General features: G+C 47.4%; 1 protein-coding gene across 2 annotated transcripts in view; it reads right to left on the bottom strand.

Moving 5' to 3' along the window:
• Positions 1-18861, bottom strand: part of LOC136632357 (carcinoembryonic antigen-related cell adhesion molecule 1-like) — a 61227-nt gene extending 42366 nt beyond the window's left edge. For both annotated transcript variants that reach the window (XR_010793155.1, XM_066607165.1), the window contains exons 1-3: positions 18703-18861; positions 18167-18487; positions 989-1264 (exon numbers count right to left, since the gene is read on the bottom strand). Coding sequence is in view for 1 of the 2 variants with exons in the window: in XM_066607165.1 (XP_066463262.1) it covers positions 989-1264; positions 18167-18487; positions 18703-18745 (640 nt within the window). In the remaining variant the exon portion in view is untranslated. The remainder of the gene's footprint in view (positions 1-988; positions 1265-18166; positions 18488-18702) is intronic.
• Positions 18862-20484: the final 1623 nt, after the last annotated feature.

Below are 20484 nucleotides of genomic sequence, written 5' to 3'. Positions count from 1 at the left end.
GTAACGCACGAACTTGCAATTTTCGTGGAATGCATCTTTAACTTTAGAAACGACTATTGACTTTCATGCGATAAAATTGCGCAATTTTATCACGGATGGCTGCGATGCATGATTTTGCACAAGAAAAAGCATTGCTGACGCTCAAAAATTGCCTGAACAAAGCAGTTATATTGCGATCGCCAGTGTGATGGAGCCCCAAGATATAAGGCATTTGGATGTGTAGTATGGATCCATAGCAGGCTATGCGTGCTGTATTGCTGATTTACACAAATCAGATTAGAAATATGGCCATGTGCGTTAAGCCTTAAATTGTGCTTTGCAGAAGCTACAGAATTCGTGCGAACAAAAAAAAAAATAGCAGTTACCACTTAATTCATTTGTGAGCCGCTCTGGCACGCAGCTTTTGGCCACATCACGACCACATTTCAGATGTGTGGTGACCGCTCAGTGGCTGCAGCGTAAAACTCTACCCATAAAGTATAGATAAATGTAGTATTTAGACAAATAATTAGACTCACTAGCATATGAGCATGGCAGCCACACCTGACACTTACGATTTACCACTAACTGCCAGGCTACACCTTGAGCTGCAGTTGATTCAAGCTGCAAGCTCAGGAGCAGCCCAGCAATTACTGGTAAAATGTTAGTGTTACCCGTGGCCGTATGTTGGCACCCTAAGGATATGTTCATATGATGAAACCGTCACAGAATCATCCACAGCAGATTCTACCATATGGACATACCCTATGGGTAAACAACATACATGCCGTGAATGATCCATGGTAACTGTATGCAAATCATTGCTAATTGCTGGGCTGCCCCTGGATTTGCTATTGTTTCAATTCGCAAGTCCAGGTGGATCACTAAAATTAGTGGTGATCTGCATACAGTTATCATGGATTATTTGCAGCATGTACGAGCACCCCCCAAAAATTGCTTACTATGCAATGAAAAAGTAGAATTTATTTTTTATGTTTTTATTACTCACCGGCTAGGTTGAAGGATACTGCATTGCTTGTCACATTGCTTATAGGGTTTGATGCTATACAGGTGAAAGATCCATTATCCTTAGGAGAAACCGGGCTGATAATGAGTACATTGATATTTTGGTTGTAACGTTGGTCTTCAGGGAGTGGCGCCCCATTCAGCCTCCAGGAATAACTGACATTACTACCATCGGCTGAACAGTCTAGAGACACCGAATCTCTTCCAGGCCAAAGAAGCTCAGTATTGTTAACCTCCAGAGCTACATTAGTTACAGGCACTAGAAATAAAAAAAAGTACATTATATTATAGGAACGTATTAAAACAGAATACACAATCAGCTATGGGCTTGTTCATATCTCGTTATTCCCTCCGTCCAGGGTTCACATTGGGGATTATGTCTGAATCCCAAAAAAGGGACTCAGATAGAACTCCTGTATCGAACCATTCACTTCTATTGCTGAAACTTAGACAAATAGGTCTTTGTGCAGCAGAACTTTGTTTGCTTGCAGCATTTTGATCCTGAAAGAATAATGTGGTCCATGGTTCAAAATGCAGAAACAAATGAAACTCTGCTGAAGTGAAACCTATTGATCTCTGTGTTACCAATAAAAGTGATTGGTTCTGTGCAGGAGTTCCATTTGGAGCCCTACTTCAGGGATTCAGATGTAATTTCCTACGGAAACCCTGGACAAGATCAACGGGATGTGAGGTGGCCCTAATATATGTTGTGATATACAATCCTACCTAACTTTGTTAAAGCATTTGGAACTATGGGGCCCATTTGTCTAAGACCAATGTTTTACTGGTCTTAGACAAATGGGCCCCATTGTTGCAATTTGATACTGGGATTTATCAAATTAAAGGAAGCACTTAGATGAGTGTTATCAATCCTTGGTGTTGCTATTATTTTGATAAAGCCTGTTAGTGACAATGGAGTAAGATGTGGCTCTTATTACATTGGGTGCGTTCTTGGGCTGGCCGTGAGCCACTTGATGAAGTCTAGGGCAGGTCAAACCTAACAGATTTGCAGTATAATTTACACCAGTTTGAGGTGTAAATTATAGTGAATTTGATGAACGTGTCGGGCTCTACCCGCTTTGGCAAGCCACAACCGCTTTTTACAAAAGTGGTGAGGATGATGTAAAAAGCAGTAAAGCAGCAAATTTTTGTGTGAGTGGCACATGTACAAAAATGTGCAAGTTTAAAAGGGTTTATGAATCCCCCCCCCCCCCCCCCCCAATGTGTCCTTGCACGTCAACCTTTTCAGCTGAACACTGAATCACTCTACTGTCTACTCCTCACTGTCCAGAGAGAAGATAAGGAGAGGCTCCGTTCACACATGTGGTTAGGCCGCATGCACACGGCAGCTCTGGTTTCTGGCAGAGGAATCCCGCAGTGGAATCTGGCCCTGACTGTAGACAGTGACCCTGCGTACCAGTCTTTTTCTTCTTAAATCTGTACTGTGGATGGTCCGGCCGTCACACATGCATAGTACAGATTTCCCCGTCACTAGGCGATGACATGGGTCCAACAGCCATTCCTCAATGGCCACAGGACAGACAGCTTCCATTGACTTTAATGGAAACCATCTGTGCGGGTCATGCACGAAAATGGAGCATACCGCGATTTTTCGTCCTTGAGCGGAAATCACAAATGGTTTCTGCACATGTCCATGAAGAATGACTTTTTCAATGCACGCTATGGGCGGCATTTGCTGTGGAATCCGGAGGCAGTTGTCCTCTCCGGATTCCGCTATTGAAATTTGCCTGTGTAAATTCACCCTTAATGTTATAGGGGATGAACAATGAAAATCGCAGAACTACTGGATCCATCACATCACAGACATAAACATGCAGATTTTGTGGTAGTAGATTTGTGTAAAATAACACCATGTGTGAATCTACCAAAAAAAGTTACACCTTGCCAAGAGGCTACCTACACATGGCCAAGTGCGATATCAGGCCATGAAAGTCGGCCCAATATTGCGCTCGTGAACATGCAATGTACCCATTGATGCAAAGCGTTTCTATTGGTAAGGTTGCAATCCTCCGGCGTGGCACTCAGCCTTGTTGGAGAATCGGCAAGTGTTTCCAATGAGAAACCTTGTATTGCACTCACATGCGCATTGAATGCCGTGTTTTCCTGGCCCATTGAAAAAAATGAGCAATGTGTTCTGAGAAACGCGCTAGGATAGAGCATGGCATGAATGGGATTCATATTCATGCAAGATTTGTGCATGAATGCACAAATCTCACGCGATTTTCTCAGCCTTTTGAAAGCAGACTTGGGACTTGTGCAAAAGGGAAATGTGCATATTAGAAAATTCTATTTAAATGGGGTTTCTAGGACTTCTTCTGTGATCCGTGCATTGGGCACCAGGGCTACATTTATATATACAATTTATATTACAGGTGCAATGACAATTAAAGTGTCCCTAACTTTTCAGGCAACCCATGCTCATCTAATAGCCTGTGTGAGTCTCATCAATCTTGTGATATAGTTTGTTTTATTTGTTTGTTTGCTCTATCACTGTGAATCAAAGTTGAAGTGCAGCCCCTCTACGATCCACTGCATGTTATTTGGCCTTCAGCGTCAGTAGTAACAGACATTAGGATATCTTCTCAGCTGTGAGGGAGGGTCTGTCCTCACAGGTTCAGCTTCCCTGCACTCACACTGCTCTCAGACCTGCAGTTAGGGCGAGCACCCACTGGCGTTTTTTTACCTGCGTTTTGCGTTTTTCCTGCACAGGCATAGAGATAACATGTGTTCCTGTCCACTGGCGTTTTTTTTGTGTTGCGTTTGCGTTTTTAACATAGGAACTGTCAGTTGCATATGTGTCCCTATTTTTCTCCTAATGCACCCATGAATGTCAATGGAAATTAACGGAAAAGCCGCGAAAACGCCGCGAAAACGCCGCGAAAAACGCCGCGAAAAACGCGTGGGAAACGCGGCGAAAACGCAACGCCAGTGGGTGCTCGCCCTTAGTGTGTACACAAGATCTGCCTCTACTGATCTCATCATTACGTCACATGCTATGTAGAGATGAGCGAACGTACTCGTCCGAGCTTGATATTCGTGCGAATATTAGGGTGTTCGGGATGCTCGTTACTCGTAACGAGTACCACGCGGTGTTCTGGTTACTTTCAGTTTCCTCTCTGAGACGTTAGCGCGCTTTTCTGGCCAATTGAAAGACAGGGAAGGCATTACAACTTCCCCCTGTGACGTTCAAGCCCTATACCACCCCCCTGCAGTGAGTGGCTGGGGAGATCTGATGTCACCCGAGTATAAAAGTCGGCCCCTCCCGCGGCTCGCCACACATGCCGTGTGAGTTAGCTGAGGGAAAGTACTATCGTGCTGGTGCTGCTGTAGGGAGAGCGTTAGGAGTCAGTGTAGGCTTCAAGAACCCCAACGGTCCTTCTCAGGGCCACATCTACCTGTGTGCAGGCTGCTGCTAGCAGTGTTTTTTTTTTTTTTTCTTCTCAAAATCGGCAGTGCAGAGCATTGCACCCGGTATTAGGGACAGAAGTGGTGTATAGGCAGGGAGAGTGTTAGGAGTGAGTGTAGCCTTCAAGAACCTCAACGGTCCTTTCTAGGGCCAAATTTAAGTGTGTGCAGTACTGTGCTGGCTGCTGTTAGCTGTGTTGCATATTTTTTTTTTTCTAAAAATCGTCTGTGCAGAGCATTGCACCCTCCATTGATACTACAGGGACAGAATTGTGTAGGCAGGGCCACAACACAGTTATTGTTCATTGAATATACGCAGTGGGTCCTTCACTTTGCTAAAAAGGACAAAAAATTATATTTGGCCAGCCTGTGTCAGTCCTAAGGTCTCCGTGTACGTGTGTGCTGCGTGGACAACGTACAAAAATCAGACGCAACCAGCTACGGTTTACTGCAGGCTTGCGCCATTGTCTTTCCTGACTGGCAAATACCTGCTCTGCTAGAGTTAATAACTCTGCTACACTATAGTTGTGTGACACTTTTTGAGGGCCACACCACAGATATTAAACTTCTTGTTCATTGAATATACGCAGTGGGGTCTTCCCTAAGCTAAAAAGGAAAAGAAATTATATTTGGCCTGCCTGTGTCAGTCCTAAGGTCTCCGTGTACGTGTGTGCTGCGTGGACAACGTACAAAAATCAGACGCAACCAGCTACGGTTGAGTGTAGCCTTGCGCCAATTTCTTTCCTGCCTGGGAAATCAAATCACTGGTAATAAAGCATGCTGAGGGGTAGGGGTAGGCCTAGAGGATGTGGACGCGGCCGAGGACGCGGAGGGCCAAGTGAGGGTGTGGGCACAGGCCGAGCCAGTGCGGTGGCCAGGGGTAGAGGCAGGGCCAGACCGAATAATCCACCAACTGTTTCCCAAAGCGCCCCCTCGCGCCATGCCACCCTGCACAGGTCAAGGTGCTCTACGGTGTGGCAGTTTTTCACAGAGACGCCTGACGACCGACGAACAGTGGTGTGCAACCTTTGTCGCGCCAAGATCAGCTGGGGAGGCACCACCAACAGCATGCGCAGGCATATGATGGCCAAGCACCCCACAAGGTGGGACGATGCCCGTTCACCGCCTCCGGTTTGCACCACTGCCTCTCCCCCTGTGCCCCAACCTGCCACTGAGATCCAACCCCCCTCTGAGGACACAGGCACTACCGTCTCCTGGCCTGCACCCACACCCTCACCTCCGCTGTCCTCGGCCCCATCCAGCAATGTCTCTCAGCGCAGCGTCCAGACGTCGCTAGTGCCACGGTTTGAGCGCAAGCGCAACTACGACGCCACGCACCCGCACGCTCAAGCGTTAAACGTGCACATTGCAAAATTGATCAGCCTAGAGATGCTGCCGTATAGGCTTGTGGAAACGGAGGCTTTCAAAAGCATGATGGCGGTGTCTGCCCCGCGCTACTCGGTTCCCAGTCGCCACTACTTTTCCCGATGTGCCGTCCCAGCCCTGCACGACCACGTCTCCCGCAACATTGTACGCGCCCTCACCAACGCGGTTACTGCCAAGGTCCACTTAACAACGGACACGTGGACAAGCACAGGCGGGCAGGGCCACTATATCTCCCTGACGGCACATTGGGTGAATTTAGTGGAGGCTGGGACAGAGTCAGAGCCTGAGACCGCTCACGTCCTACCCACCCCCAGAATTGCGGGCCACAGCTCAGTGGTGGTATCTGCGGCGGTGTATGCTTCCTCCACTAAAGCACCTTCCTCCTCCTCCTCCTCCAACGCAACCTCTGTCTCGCAATCAAGATGTGTCAGCAGCACGTCGCCAGCAGTCGGTGTCACGCGGCGTGGCAGCACAGCGGTGGGCAAGCGTCAGCAGGCCGTGCTGAAACTACTCAGCTTAGGAGAGAAGAGGCACACGGCCCACGAACTGCTGCAGGGTCTGATAGAGCAGACCGACCACTGGCTTGCGCCGCTGAGCCTCCAACCGGGCATGGTCGTGTGTGACAACGGCCGTAAGCTGGTGGCGGCTCTGCAGCTCGGCAGCCTCACGCACGTGCCATGCCTGGCCCATGTCTTTAATTTGGTGGTTCAGCGCTTTCTGAAAAGCTACCCCCACTTGTCATACCTGCTCGGAAAGGTGCGCCAGCTCTGCGCACATTTCCGCAAATCCCACACGCACGCTGCCACCCTGCGGACACTGCAACATAGGTTTAATCTGCCAGTGCACCGACTGCTGTGCGACGTGCCCACACAGTGGAACTCTACGCTCCACATGTTGGCCAGACTCTATGAGCAGCGTAGAGCTATAGTGGAATACCAACTCCAACTTGCGCGGCGCAGTGGGCGTCAGCCTCCTCAATTATTTACAGAAGAGTGGCCCTGGTTGGCAGCCATCTGCCAGGTCCTTGGAAAATTTGAGGAGTCTACCCAGGTGGTGAGCGGCGATGCTGCAATCATTAGCGTCACCATTCCTCTGCTATGCATCTTGAGAAGTTCCCTGCAAACCATAAAGGCAGACGCTTTGCGCTCGCAAACAGAGCCGGGGGAAGACAGTATGTCGCTGGATAGTCAGAGCACCCGCCTGTCTATATCTCAGCGCGTTGAGGAGGAGGAGGAGGAGCATGAGGAGGATGAGGAGGAGGGTGAAGAGACAGCTTGGCCCACTGGTGAGGGTACACATGCTGCTGGGCTGTCATCCTTTCAGCGTGTATGGCCTGAGGAGGAGGAAGAGGAGGAGGAGGAGGATCCTGAAAGTGATCTTCCTAGTGAAGACAGCCATGTGTTGCGTACAGGTACCCTGGCACACATGGCTGACTTCATGTTAGGATGCCTTCCTCGTGACCCTCGCGTTACACGCATTCTGGCCACTACGGATTACTGGGTGTACACACTGCTCAACCCACGCTATAAGGAGAACCTTCCCACTCTCATTCCCGAAGAGGAAAGGGGTTCGAGAGTGTTGCTATACCACAGGGCGCTGGTGGACAAACTGATGGTAAACTTCCCATCCGACAGCGCTAGTGGCAGAAGGCGCAGTTCCGAGGGCCAGGTAGCAGGGGAGGCGCAGAGATCAGGCAGCATGTACAGCGCAGGCAGGGGAACATTCTCCAAGGCCTTTGCCAGCTTTATGGCTCCCCAGCAAGACTGTGTCACCGCTCCCCAGTCAAGGCTGAGTCGGCGGGAGCACTGTAAAAGGATGGTGAGGGAGTACGTAGCCGATCGCACGACCGTCCTCCGTGACGCCTCTGCCCCCTACAACTACTGGGTGTCGAAGCTGGACACGTGGCCTGAACTCGCACTGTATGCCCTGGAGGTGCTTGCTTGTCCTGCGGCTAGCGTCTTGTCAGAGAGTGTGTTTAGTGTGGCTGGGGGAATCATCACGGATAAGCGTACCCACCTGTCAAACGACAGTGCCGACAGGCTTACACTCATCAAGATGAACAAAGCCTGGATTTCCCCAGACTTCTCTTCTCCACCAGCGGACAGCAGCGATACCTAAGCAATACGTAGGCTGCACCCGCGGATGGAAGCTACGTTCTCTCTCACCATCCAAAACGGGGACATTTCTGCTTCATCAATCTGTGTCTAATATTCCTCCTCCTCCTCCTGCTCCTCCTCCTGAAACCTCACGTAATCACGCTGAACGGGCAATTTTTCTTAGGGCCACAAGGCTCACTCATCTAATTTTTCTAAACAATTTTTATATGTTTCAATGCTCTTAAAAGCGTTGAAACTTTAACTTGAACCAATTTTTCGTTAAACTGGGCTGCCTCCAGGCCTAGTTACCACTTAAGCCACATTAACCAAAGCGATTTATGGGTTTCACCTGCCATCTTGGTTGGGCTTGGCCAATTTTTTGGATGTACATTAGTACTGTTGATACAGCAATTTTTGTGGGCCCTCGCCTACAGTGTAATCAAATGAATTTTTAGCCCACCTGCATTACAGCTGACGTTACATCTGCTGTGTTGGGCAATGCAATGGGATATTTTTGTGTATCGTCGGTGGGTTCCAGGGAGCCACCCATGCTGTAGGTGCACACGGAGTTTAACCTACATCTGTCCACTTGTAAAGAACCCCAGTCTGACTGGGGCATGCAGTGTGGGCCGAAGCCCACCTGTATTAAGCACGACATTACTACCTCAGCTGTGTTGGGCAATGCAATGGGATATTTCTATGTACCGCCGGTGGCTTCCTGGCACCCACCCATGCTGTGGGTCCACAGGGAATTATAAATGCATCTGTTTCCACTTGTAAAGAACCCCAGTCTGACTGGGGCATGCAGTGTGGGCCGAAGCCCACCAGCATTAAGCACGACATTACTACCTCAGCTGTGTTGGGCACTGCAATGGGATATATTTATGTACCGCCGGTGGGTTCCAGGGAGCCACCCATGCTGTGGGTCCACAGGGACTTCACAATAGGGAGTTGTACCTGCCTGTGTCTATGAATTAAAAACCGCGGTCTGACTGGGGCATGCAGAGACACCTTGACAGAATGAATAGTGTGTGGCACATAGGTTCCCCATTGCTATGCCCACGTGTGCAGCTCCTGATGGCGGTGGCACAGGATTCTATTTCTCATTGCTTCTGTACAGCATTGTGGGCTATCGCCCCGCCCCTTTTAAAGAGGGTCGCTGCCTAGCCGTGCCAACCCTCTGCAGTGTGTGCCTGCGGTTCCTCCTCATGGCAGACGCACTTCTAAATAGACATGAGGGTGGTGTGGCATGAGGGCAGCTGAAGGCTGCGCAGGGACACTTTGGTGTGCGCTGTGGGGGGGAGGGGGGGGTTGGGCAGCATGTAACCCAGGAGAAGTGGCAGTGGAGTGTCATGCAGGCAGTGATTGTGCTTTGTTGGAGGTAGTGTGGTGCTTAGCTAACGTATGCCATGCTAATGAGGGCTTTTCAGAAGTAAAAGTTTTTGGGAGGGGGGGGGGGCCCACTCTTGCCGCTATTGTGGCTTAATAGTGGGACCTGTGAACTTGAGATGCAGCCCAACATGTAGCCCCTCGCCTGCCCTATCCGTTGCTGTGTCGTTCCCATCACTTTCTTGAATTGCCCAGATTTTCACACAAGGAAACCTTAGCGAGCATCGGCGAAATAAAAAAATGCTCGGGTCGCCCATTGACTTCAATGGGGTTCGTTACTCGAAACGAACCCTCGAGCATCGCGAAAATTTCGTCCCGAGTAACGAGCACCCGAGCATTTTGGTGCTCGCTCATCTCTAATGCTATGTGCACAGTCAGATCTGTTTAATCAGCTCATCTGAGCCAGCTCACCCAGTCCACAGCATCCTTGGAGAGGATTCAGAGCATTATTTCAATGCAAATAAATAGAAGAAAAAAACCTCCAGCATCAGCCAGGTCTTCATTTAAACTTCCTCCTTTATTTTTACATCTTTACAATTCAGAGATAGTACACTTCTCTACATGGTGAGTTGCTAGGCGTTTCGGAAATGACTTTCCTTCATCGTGTCAATACCTTATTGCATTGTTCTTTATTGGCGATTTTACTAGGTATTGTGTGTTTGCGTAGTCACAGCATACAGTAAATACAGCATCTATATAGAGATCTCTTTATATGCTCTATACACGCTACTCAAAAATGAGCAGTTAATATGTAAAAAGAGGGGGAAGTATTGCACAGCTGTGTTTTGCAGCAAAGATGTTACACACCCAGAATTGCAGCTTACAGATTTATTACTGTAGCAGCCTCAAAAAGCTTTGTATAAGGGCTCAATCACACGAGAATATAACTGACCCGCTTTCACAGTCCGCCGATATACCCTGCCCATCTGAAGCATTGGTTTAAAATGCATCAGTTCAGATGGGCGTTTTGCTGCTGCGTAATAGGGGCCGGCCGGCCAAGATAGTGCTTTTACATCAGCCAGGAAAGATAGTTCAGGAACTATCTTCCTGCCGGGTAACAGCGGCAACTCCCATTGACTCCTATGGGAGCCTGTGGGAGCTGCAGGAAAGGAAGGTGGGAGGGAGTTTAGCAGCGTGTCTGAAATCTGACGTTTGTGCGCTCATTCACATTATTTTTAGTCGCGCAGTCATTTATTAAATACATCACTGCGACTCTCTGGCAGACTTTCCACAGTCACTTAACTCAATTTCTAGGGGGGACTTCCCTGATACAGGAGCGATATCTCTTTTGTTCGCTGTCTATGGCACCGATAATTAAAAAACAGTCTCTAATCTTTAGCTTTGCAGATGACACATAGCTGAAGCACCTACAGTCAGGGCTGGCTCTAAGTTTAGTGGACCCTTATAGTAATTTATAGGCACCATTCTGCCCCCTAAGTCATTAATAGATCCCCACTATGCTCGCTGGTCATTTATAGGCCTCGTTGTTCCTCTGGTCAATGACTAATACCTCACTGTGCTTGTGCAATTAAATGAAAAAATAAACTCGCTCATCTACATCACGCTCTCATCATATCCCCATTCTTTGGCTTAGGCTGCTTTCACACAGCTGAGAAAATTACGCAAGATTTGTGCGTTGCGAGACTTTCGCTCCCTGGCCCTTTTTTTTTTCTGTACATGTTGTTACGTAGAATTGCGATCCCTGCACTGCTGTTATGCAGATGAAATTCTATTTTCAACACTTTTATTACATGAATACACAATAAATGCAATTAAAGATGAGATGAAAGAAGAAAAGAAAAAAAAAGAACAGGGGTTGAGGAGGTATAGGTAAAAGGGGGGGGGGGGATTTGTAAGGAGGGATATGTCGGGCGGAGTGTGTGTGTGTGGGGGGGGGGGGGGGGACAGTGAGAGTTGCATTATATAGAATACAGTGATACTTCTGGCATAACCAAATAGGCTAGAGGTTAGAGACGGAGAGACCAAATAGCCTCAGCCTCTTCTAACCAGGCTTCTGTGAAATGGCGCAGGTGACACATTAATATCGCACCACCTGCGTGACAGAGAAGGCTCCAGATGGCGGGACAGGAAGCACTGGGCTTCTTGCAGTGATGCTGTCATAATCAATTGTATCCACATTTTTAAGACTCGGATCCAATTAATTTAAAAGGAGGACTCGATCATTTCTATCCCTGCCTGGGCTTGAAGCATAATGTTGTCAACCCAGTTTATGGCAACTGGGTTCACTTCGGCCTCTTTAATGTAACAACTATTATTAACTTTTCCTGATCTGGCTTTGGTGCTCTGTACACTGGGTCTTTAAGTATTTCCTCTGGCAAGAACTGGACACTGCTTTCTGTCTCATGTCTCGCACAATGTCTCCGGACTACTAACAATTTGCTCTGTATCATAGACTTGCTGTAACTTTTCCAAAAGTGGGCAGAGATTTTGGAAGAGGGCATGGCCAAACCGACGCATAAATTTATATATAATTTATGCCAGAAACTGGCATAAATTATAGCAGAAATATATGCCAGGCTGGACCTGGCGTACATTTCTTTCTAGACGCACGGAGCTGCAGAGGATGTTCCGCACACATGAGGAGTAGTACATCTCTTCATATATGCAAGTAAGGGAGATGGAAAAATACCTCTGCAGTGCCACCTATTGGAGGGCAGCATTCCTGCAAGTCAATGGTAGACTCTGTATACAAGCCTTGTAACAATGACCGGGAATTGAAAGCCAAGGCAGAATCCATACATAGACAGCTGTTTTAGGGTGTTTGCCCCTTATCAGTGTGCATTAGGCTTCTGGCTTGGCTAGCGAGAGACCTGCGATGTGGGTCAGGAACGCTACCTTTTCTCCTTAGGGAGAGCACCTCTTCATATATTCAGTATTCAAAGCATCCAGAAAAATTGTACTAAGCCCGGCGCAGAAGATGCTGACCTTTGTAAGTTTCCAGCTATGTTTTGTTGAATCTAATAGAGTACAGTAAATTAATAATTAAAGGGAACATCAGGTTCATGCTGCCTGAACCATGAGCAATGGCGTCATGAACCAGGACATGTATGTACAGTGTACTCATGTATGCCTAATTCTGGAGCTCTGCACTGTTTTAGAATAAATAGACTATGAAGCTTGATTCAGAAAAGCACTCCAAGTCTCACAGAGGGCCATGCTGACTTCTCCCCTGTACACAAGCAGGAAAAGTGCTGTCACTCTAGATAATGCAGGCGGGGAGAAGCCAGCATGGCCCGTCCCTGTAACTCAGAGCGCCATCAAACTTCAAAGTATATTTATGCTGAAACCCTGGAGAATTTCAGAATAAGACACAGTTCATACTGCTTGGGCAGCGTGCACCGTGTGACAGGTTCCCTTTAATCATCAGACAACCCTTTAATTAAGGGCCCCATTACACAGGCTAGGAAAACGTTAAGGCCTCATGTCCACGGGGAAAATCAGATCCGCTGCAGATTCTACATGTAGAATCTGCAGCGGGTCCCTCCTGCCCCGCGGACATGAGCGCCGAAAATAAGAATTTAAAAGTATTTACCATCCGGCGCGGGCGGAGAAGATCAGCTGTTCCTCACGGCCGGATCTTCATTTTCGGCCGGCGGATGAATTCCTGACGCCGGCGGCACGTCGCCGGCACGTCGCCGACGTGCCGCGCGCATGCGCCGGGCACATCCGCCGAGCCGAAGCAAGGAAGATGCGGCCGTGAGGAACAGCTGACCTTCCCCGCCCGCGCCGGATGGTAAATACTTTAAATTCCTATTTTAGGTCTCCCGCGGATCCGGACGGCTTCCATAGGCTTCAATAGAAGCCCGCGGGAGCCGTCCCCGCGGGAGACCCGCACGAAAATGGAGCATGGTCCGGATTTTTCCATGCTCCATTTTTTTTAAAATCCCTTTTATTGACGTTCCGCGGGTATTTATCTACCCGCGGGTGGTCAATGCATCCCTATGGGATGCGGATCCGCATGCGGGAGATCCGCTGCGGATCTTAAATCATATTTTGCCCGTGGACATGAGCCCTAAGATTCCCACGATCAACGCAAATTTGTACAATTTACTCAGCCTAAATGCATGCAAGAGTGAACGATAAATTAATTCATTGTTCAGTTTCTGCATGCATAAAAAAACTGAATGACTGCCTGTTTACTGTGAATGGAGGCGGGGGGGGGGGGAACGAACCGCAGCCCACTCCATCTCTATTCACTAGCGATGACCATTCCTGGGTAAAAGCTCATGAACGATCATTGCCGGGATGACCTGATGGCCATCTGCGCTCGACAGGTCGCCCCGTATAAAAGCCCCCTACATCCACACACCTGTGTGCTCAGCAGCTGAGAACTGTCAGCAATGAACCTCATTTCTCATATACACTGTAACAATGGTTCTCTTACACGTGTGGAGGTTACAACACAATAGGATTTCCCTTAACCCTTCCCAATCCAATTTGTATCCTGGTTTTCCTAGGGGGCTTACTCTTTTTTTGCCGTTATATAATGGCTAAAGCCAGTACTGCATGAGGTGACATGTTGGATAAGCTCTGAGCAGAGAGGCTGGCAATATACAGTAAGAGAACCCTGATGGGCGTCTTCCAACATCGGAGCTGTACAGCCTTAAATCATAATGTCTTCAGACATCAGACAGTGAATTGGAAAGGATTAGGGATGAGCGAGTATACTCGCTAAGGCACTACTCGCTTGAGTAATGTGCTTTAGCCGAGTATCTCCCTGCTCGTTCCTGAAGATTCGGGAGCCGCCACAGCTGACAGGTGAGTCGCGGCGGGGAGCAGGGGAGAGCGGACGGGAGAGCGGGCCTGGCGGCGGCCGCCGAGTCTTCAGGGACGAGCAGGGAGATACTCGTCTAAAGCACATTACTCGAACGAGAAGTGCTTTAGCGAGTATACTCGCTCATCCCTAGAAAGGATTAAAGATGACAATAAGCTCTTTGTACAACACCAGGCGTCAGTCCTTCTGTTAGTGATATAGTTGAGAACTGCACCATTGTATAAATAACACGCGTCTTACATTCATTTTTTGTGGCAACGGTTGGGTCATAGGAAATGTTCTCAGCGCTGCTGCAATGCAAAGATGCTAATTATTTAGGCTCGATTCACATCTGCATTTGCATTTCCAGACACAGAGCTGGATCTGTCACATAATGAACACAAACACAACGCTACGGACACCATAATTGGTTCCCTTAAGATCCTCTATAGTAGCCGTCATCTTACGAGAACAAAAATGGTGCTGCGTGCTGAGCTATTACTCCCCAAAAATTTGACAGAATCTTTTACCGAGGCTGGCTTCACACGGGCGTCAAAATCATGCGAGATTTTTGCGTTTCGAGACCACGTACTAGGTGTACGCGATGTGACGTGGAGTCTCCAATTGAAAACAATGGGGGAAACTCTGTGATCCTTCATCGCAGCTGTCAGCCGTAGTGGGGAATTCCCTTTTTTTGACATGAGAACGCCTCGCATCTTTGGAGAACTCACATTGTGGAGACTGCGATATGGGGGCGGGATTCACAGCCTAGAACACCTAAAAACTGTTGTTTGTGTTTTTATATATACAGTGATACCTTGAGTTAAGAGCGGAGAAAAACTCACAATAAGGGCTTATTCAGATGACTCTATTTATACAGGAATTTACCCGCGGGGGAAAAAAAAAAAAAATCTTCAAAAAAACGCGACCTTGAGAAGCATTAGATTTTAATTGCTTTAGACTACTTGTCCACGGGCGCTGCAAAATCCCGCGGCAGATCGCCGCTGCAAGAGCCGCAGCCCAGGAGCAGGAGCTGGCAGAGGGATCTCCGCAGTTAGCCTATCTGACAGATAGGCTCATCGTGGAGAATCGCGGCAATTCGCAGCATGCAAAGTTATGGAAAGCGTGCACTGCGTTACCCATTGCCGGATTATCGCCACGGGGAACGCAATACAAAAACGCCCGTGGACAGGCAGCCTTATTCAGATGAACTATTTTTTGCCGTGTAAAAGGAATGCCAGTACAAATAGCACATACACGACTGTTTTCGGTAGCATATCTTTTGCCAAAATACGCAGCAAGCTCCAAAGGACTTCTATTGAAGCTGGAAAAAAGGGAAGTTGAGGGAGTTACCCTGCATACAACGCTAGGAAAAGAAGACAGCTCGCCCTACTTAAGTATTAGTAGTCATTCCGAGGATTTCTGCCAATGGCTGCTTTTCAATGCTTTAGATTATTTTATTTGACGATACGCAGCAGCTCTCCGTGTGAATGGCTAAAAATACACAAATAAAGACTGAAACTTGATTGCGCCAAATGTTCATTCATGCAATTTTCCAGCGCATACGGGCAAACGTAAAAACATATGTGATCGTGTGAAGGAGGCCTAAGGGTGGATTCAGGCAAATGTTGTTTTCTCCTCTTATCAGACCTTAATAATCAAATGACAAAACCAAACCACTGAGTTCAATAGGATTTCAGTGGTTTCGTTTTCATCAGCTCTTTTCTCGACCTGAATACATCTTGCGGGGAAGATTGGGCGGCACCTATCTTCCCACAGTTATCTTGAAACTCCTGTGCTCTGGTGCAGAGTTTGAAAAGCTGGCGAAAGGGAAGGAATTCCCTTCGTTCAGATGTAGCAACACTCTGTGCAGCCGAGCGTAGTTGTGCCCATAGAAAGTGGTCAGTTTTTCACGGACCAAAATTGCACTTGCCAGTGTGAATACAGCCTCAGTTCTCTTTCACATGGGCGCTGCGTTTTTTGGCCGGCCGTGTCATCGCCATAGCGTGGCCGAAAAACATGTGAACGAGAAGCGTCTCCCATTCATGCTTCCTTTTAGCTCTGCTAAACTCCCTCAATCTCTCCACCCTTGCTGGCTCTCGGCTATAAAGGAGGCAGGATGGAGCGGGAGCTAGTGTGCTAATCCCCCATCCAGTCCAACCCTCTCTCTTTGCCAATAGATGTCAAAGAGCAGAGAGGAAAAGGGAAGAGGGAGGGAGTTTAGCAGAAATGCCGCTAAACCCTCCCATTCCCTTTTCTTCGGCAGCTCCCATAGGAATCTATGGGACGGACGGCGTTTTCCGGTCAGGAAAGATAGTTCCAGGACTATCTTCCCGGCTGGCGGGAATGCACACCGTATGCTCTATCTTTGCCAGCTGGCCATTTTTACACATCAGGAATACGCCCATCTCAACTGATGCATTGCTTTCCAATGCATCAGATGGGGAGCGTATATTGGCCGGCTATGAAAACGTGGTCAATATACGCTCATGTGAATGAAGCATCATGCCGATTTCAGACGAGCATATGATAACTCCATATTTAGTTTGTGTTTTGTGGGTTGTAATCTACAGCTGATGTCAATCTATGTATCTATTCACATGAACATAGTTTCCAGGTCATTTTTTAAAAATGCAGCATGACCTATTTGTTTCCGTATTGGTATTATTTGCTATTGGGTAAATGCAGATCAGTACTTATCCAGTAGAGAATAAAATACACAGAAGCAAATGATGATGAAGTAGTGATGGAATACTGATAATATACGGTTGTAATGTCATCTGTAACGTGTCCGTAATACAGATCTATATTAAGATGGATTCACACAAGCATATGTGTGGGCATTTACACTGTGTTTTTGCGAATCTGCATTGAATATTTGCGTGTGCAACAGCGTTTTTTACTGTACTTTTTGGCTCGCAAATAACAAACACCGAAGTGCTGAGCCATTGAAATGGCCAATTAGTTCAATGAGTGCAAGATATGTTCTTTCCCTACACAAATGTGCAGGAAAATAAGGAATGCACAACGGTACTGTGCATGCCAAATATGCGCACAAAATCGATGGGTTCTTTTTTCTGCGTCTTGTGCACGCAAATTTTTCATGCGCAAATATGTTTGTATGAATCCATCCTTAGGGCTTAAACAGAAACTCCCACCTGCAAAATGTGACACAGGTGTGCATGAGAAAAGACAGGACCTGCCCTATCTTTCTGCGTGTTACGCAGAAAGCTGCCATAGAAGACTATTGCAAGTTAAAGAAATTAAGCAGGGAACAAAAGACAGCCGACCCTTATTAGACTTTAATAGCCATTCTATTCCACAGAAAAGGAGTAACATGCGCAAGTGAACTGGTATTTCGATCGCAAAAATTACATTACAGTGCTCATGCACACGCATATCAGCTGGATTATTGCCATCTCCAAACCTTGTTCATGCGCAAATATGCCCTGTTGTGGCAAGTGGCTTCGCGCACATGCTCATATGTTGAAGCCCTTAGTGCTCATGGGTGTATTGTCACCGTGTATTAAGCACAAATATATGCTGTGCGTAACGCACAGCGAATAAAGGCAGTGAAAGTCAATGGACTTTCATTTTACCATGCACACCTGTGGGCACTGCGTATCGATAGGCAGGAGAAATAAATCGCAGCATGCTCTAATTCTCTGCGTATCATAAGCAATCCTTGTATGGGCTGCATATAATACGCTGTCCAAACACATGCATAGCGTATGGGCAGCGTTTTCATACACATCCCCGCTCTGAACAACGCAGGGAATTTAAAATAATTAAAAACGATAAAAAATTTTTTTTTAAATTGCACTACTCATGTCTGTGACTGCGTTGTTCGCGAGCATGCGCAGTGCCATATGTGTGCAACGCTGCGGTAGACCTACGGAGTTGTACGCATACGGCCATGTGAAACAGCCCTTAGTCGGCTGATGTTCTACTCCTGGTTTTGGCTTACAAGTGCTGATGGAAAATACTGACCAAAATACTACGCTGTGAAAGTGGCCCAATTGTGAACAGACCTTATCATCTTCTTCACAGACTATTGTATGGATAAGATGCCGGACAGGTTGTTACTTACCATATAAATTGAGCCGATAATTCTGAACTTGAGCTGTGAAACTATCCGGGCTGTTTTCTGTCGCAGTATATTCTCTCTCATCATTTCTTGTGAGTTGTTCCAGTTTCAGAGTCCCATTTTGAAACAACTGAGTTCTATTCACATAAGCCGGACTGATTGATGGGTTATTATTATTAGATATTCTTCCAATAACAATAGTGCCTCCTTCAGTTGTCCATGATAGCTGGTAATTTTGAGGTAATGTGATATCATGCAGATTAAAATCCACAGATCCTCCCAGAGTTCCATTTACTATCACCAGCGGATTTTGTTGAGCAGCGACTGTAAAAAGAAGAATATTTTACTGTATGTGCAAAAAGTTATAGGAATGATTACAGATAGAGTATATACATAATGTATCACTCACAAATTATCACTACTATGTATGTATGTGAGTAGCAGAGCCAATTCTGACGGAGGAGATATTAATACAACAGCTACCAGGTTACTCCTCAGTCCTGATACTATGTAGTTACCTGCCATCCAGTAACACTCACCTGCAGTTAGAGCTATGAACCCCAGGAAGAGACGGCAGTCCATGTTGCACCTAGAAGCTCTGCTGCTCCTCTTCTCCTGAGCGCTGTGCAGACTCTAACCCTTGTACTGTACTCTATCCAGATGGTGACACCTCACAGCTGCGCTGCAGTGCGGGGAGGAGGAAGTAAGAGCTGATTGTTAACCACCACTGTGTGTCATCCTACACTGTGCAGACAGTAAATAACCTGCAGCAAATAACCTGCCTAAAGACTGGAAATAACATGCGGATTTCAAAATAAGCTCCAACTATAGTGTGATCCACGCAGTGCATTTATTGTATGATTCAGTGCTCCCCAAATCTACCTCTTTAGACACTGATTAGCTACCCGGCCGCACGAGGCGGATCCACTGAGGTCTTCCACGCAAAAAATCTGCAGCACTTAGGGCTCCTTCAGACATTTGACTGTGTGAAATATACGCACACAATACGCAGAGAACGGAACCAATTTATGTCAATGGGTTCTTTCTAGAGATGAGCGAACGTACTCGTCCGAGCTTGATGCTCGGGCGAATATTAGGGTGTTCGGGATGCTCGTTACTCATAACGAGTACCACGCAATGTTCGGGTTACTTTCACTTTCCTCTCTGAGACGTTAGCGCGCTTTTCTGGCCAATCGAAAGACAGGGAAGGCATTACAACTTCCCCCTGTGATGTTCCAGCCCTATACCACCCCCCTGCTGTGAGTGGCTGGGGAGATCAGATGTCACCCGAGTATAAAAGTCGGCCCCTCCCGCGGCTCGCCTCAGATGCGTTGTGAGATAGCTGAGGGACAGTGCTATAGTGTTGGAGCTGCTGTAGGGAGAGCGTTAGGAGTTAGTGTAGGCTTCAAGAACCCCAACGGTCCTTCTTAGGGCCACATCTAACCGTGTGCAGTAGTGTGGAGGCTGCTGTTAGCAGTGTTGCACATTTTTTTTTTTTCCAAATCGACCGTGCAGAGCATTGCGCCCTGCAGTAATACTCCAGGGACAGAATTGTGTAGGCAGGGCCAGAAGACATATTTTATTGATTGAATATACGCAGTGGGCCTTTCCTTTAAAAGAAAAGGGCAAAAATTCTATTTGGCCTGCAGGCTTGCGCCAATTTCTTTCCTGGCTGGGAAATCCCGGCTCTGCTGCAGTAAATAACACTGCAGTTCTGTGACACACAGCAGGGCCACACAACACATTTATTAATTGATTGAATATAGTCAGTGGGCCTTTCCTTTTAAAAAAAAAAGGGCAAAAATTCTATTTGGCCTGCCTCTGACAGTCCTCAGCGTTCTGGGTACGTGTGTGGTGGGTGGAAAGAACGTAAAAAAAATCATACGCAGCCAGCTAAGTTTAACAGCAGGCTTGCGCCCATTTATTTCCTGGCTGGGAAATCACCGCTCTGCTGCAGTTAATAGCACTGCAGTTCTGTGACACACAGCAGGGCCACAACACATTATTGATTGAATATAGTCAGTGGGCCTTTCCTTTTAAAAAAAAGGGCAAAAATTCTATTTGGCCTGCAGGCTTGCGCTAATTTTTTTTCCTGGCTGGGAAATCAAATCACTGGTAATACAGCATGCTGAGGGGTAGGGGTAGGCCTAGAGGACGTGGACGCGGCCGAGGACGCGTAGGCCCAAGTGAGGGTGTGGGCACAGGCCGAGCTCCTGATCCAGGTGTATCGCAGCCGACTGCTGCGCGATTAGGAGAGAGGCACGTTTCTGGCGTCCCCACATTCATCGCACAATTAATGGGTCCACGCGGGAGACCTTTAT

Source organism: Eleutherodactylus coqui, chromosome 6 (genome assembly GCF_035609145.1).
Source record: "Eleutherodactylus coqui strain aEleCoq1 chromosome 6, aEleCoq1.hap1, whole genome shotgun sequence".
Taxonomy (NCBI): domain Eukaryota; kingdom Metazoa; phylum Chordata; class Amphibia; order Anura; family Eleutherodactylidae; genus Eleutherodactylus; species Eleutherodactylus coqui.
The sequence above is the reverse complement of the archived record's forward strand: the minus strand, read 5'-3'. Positions and strand labels throughout refer to the sequence as shown.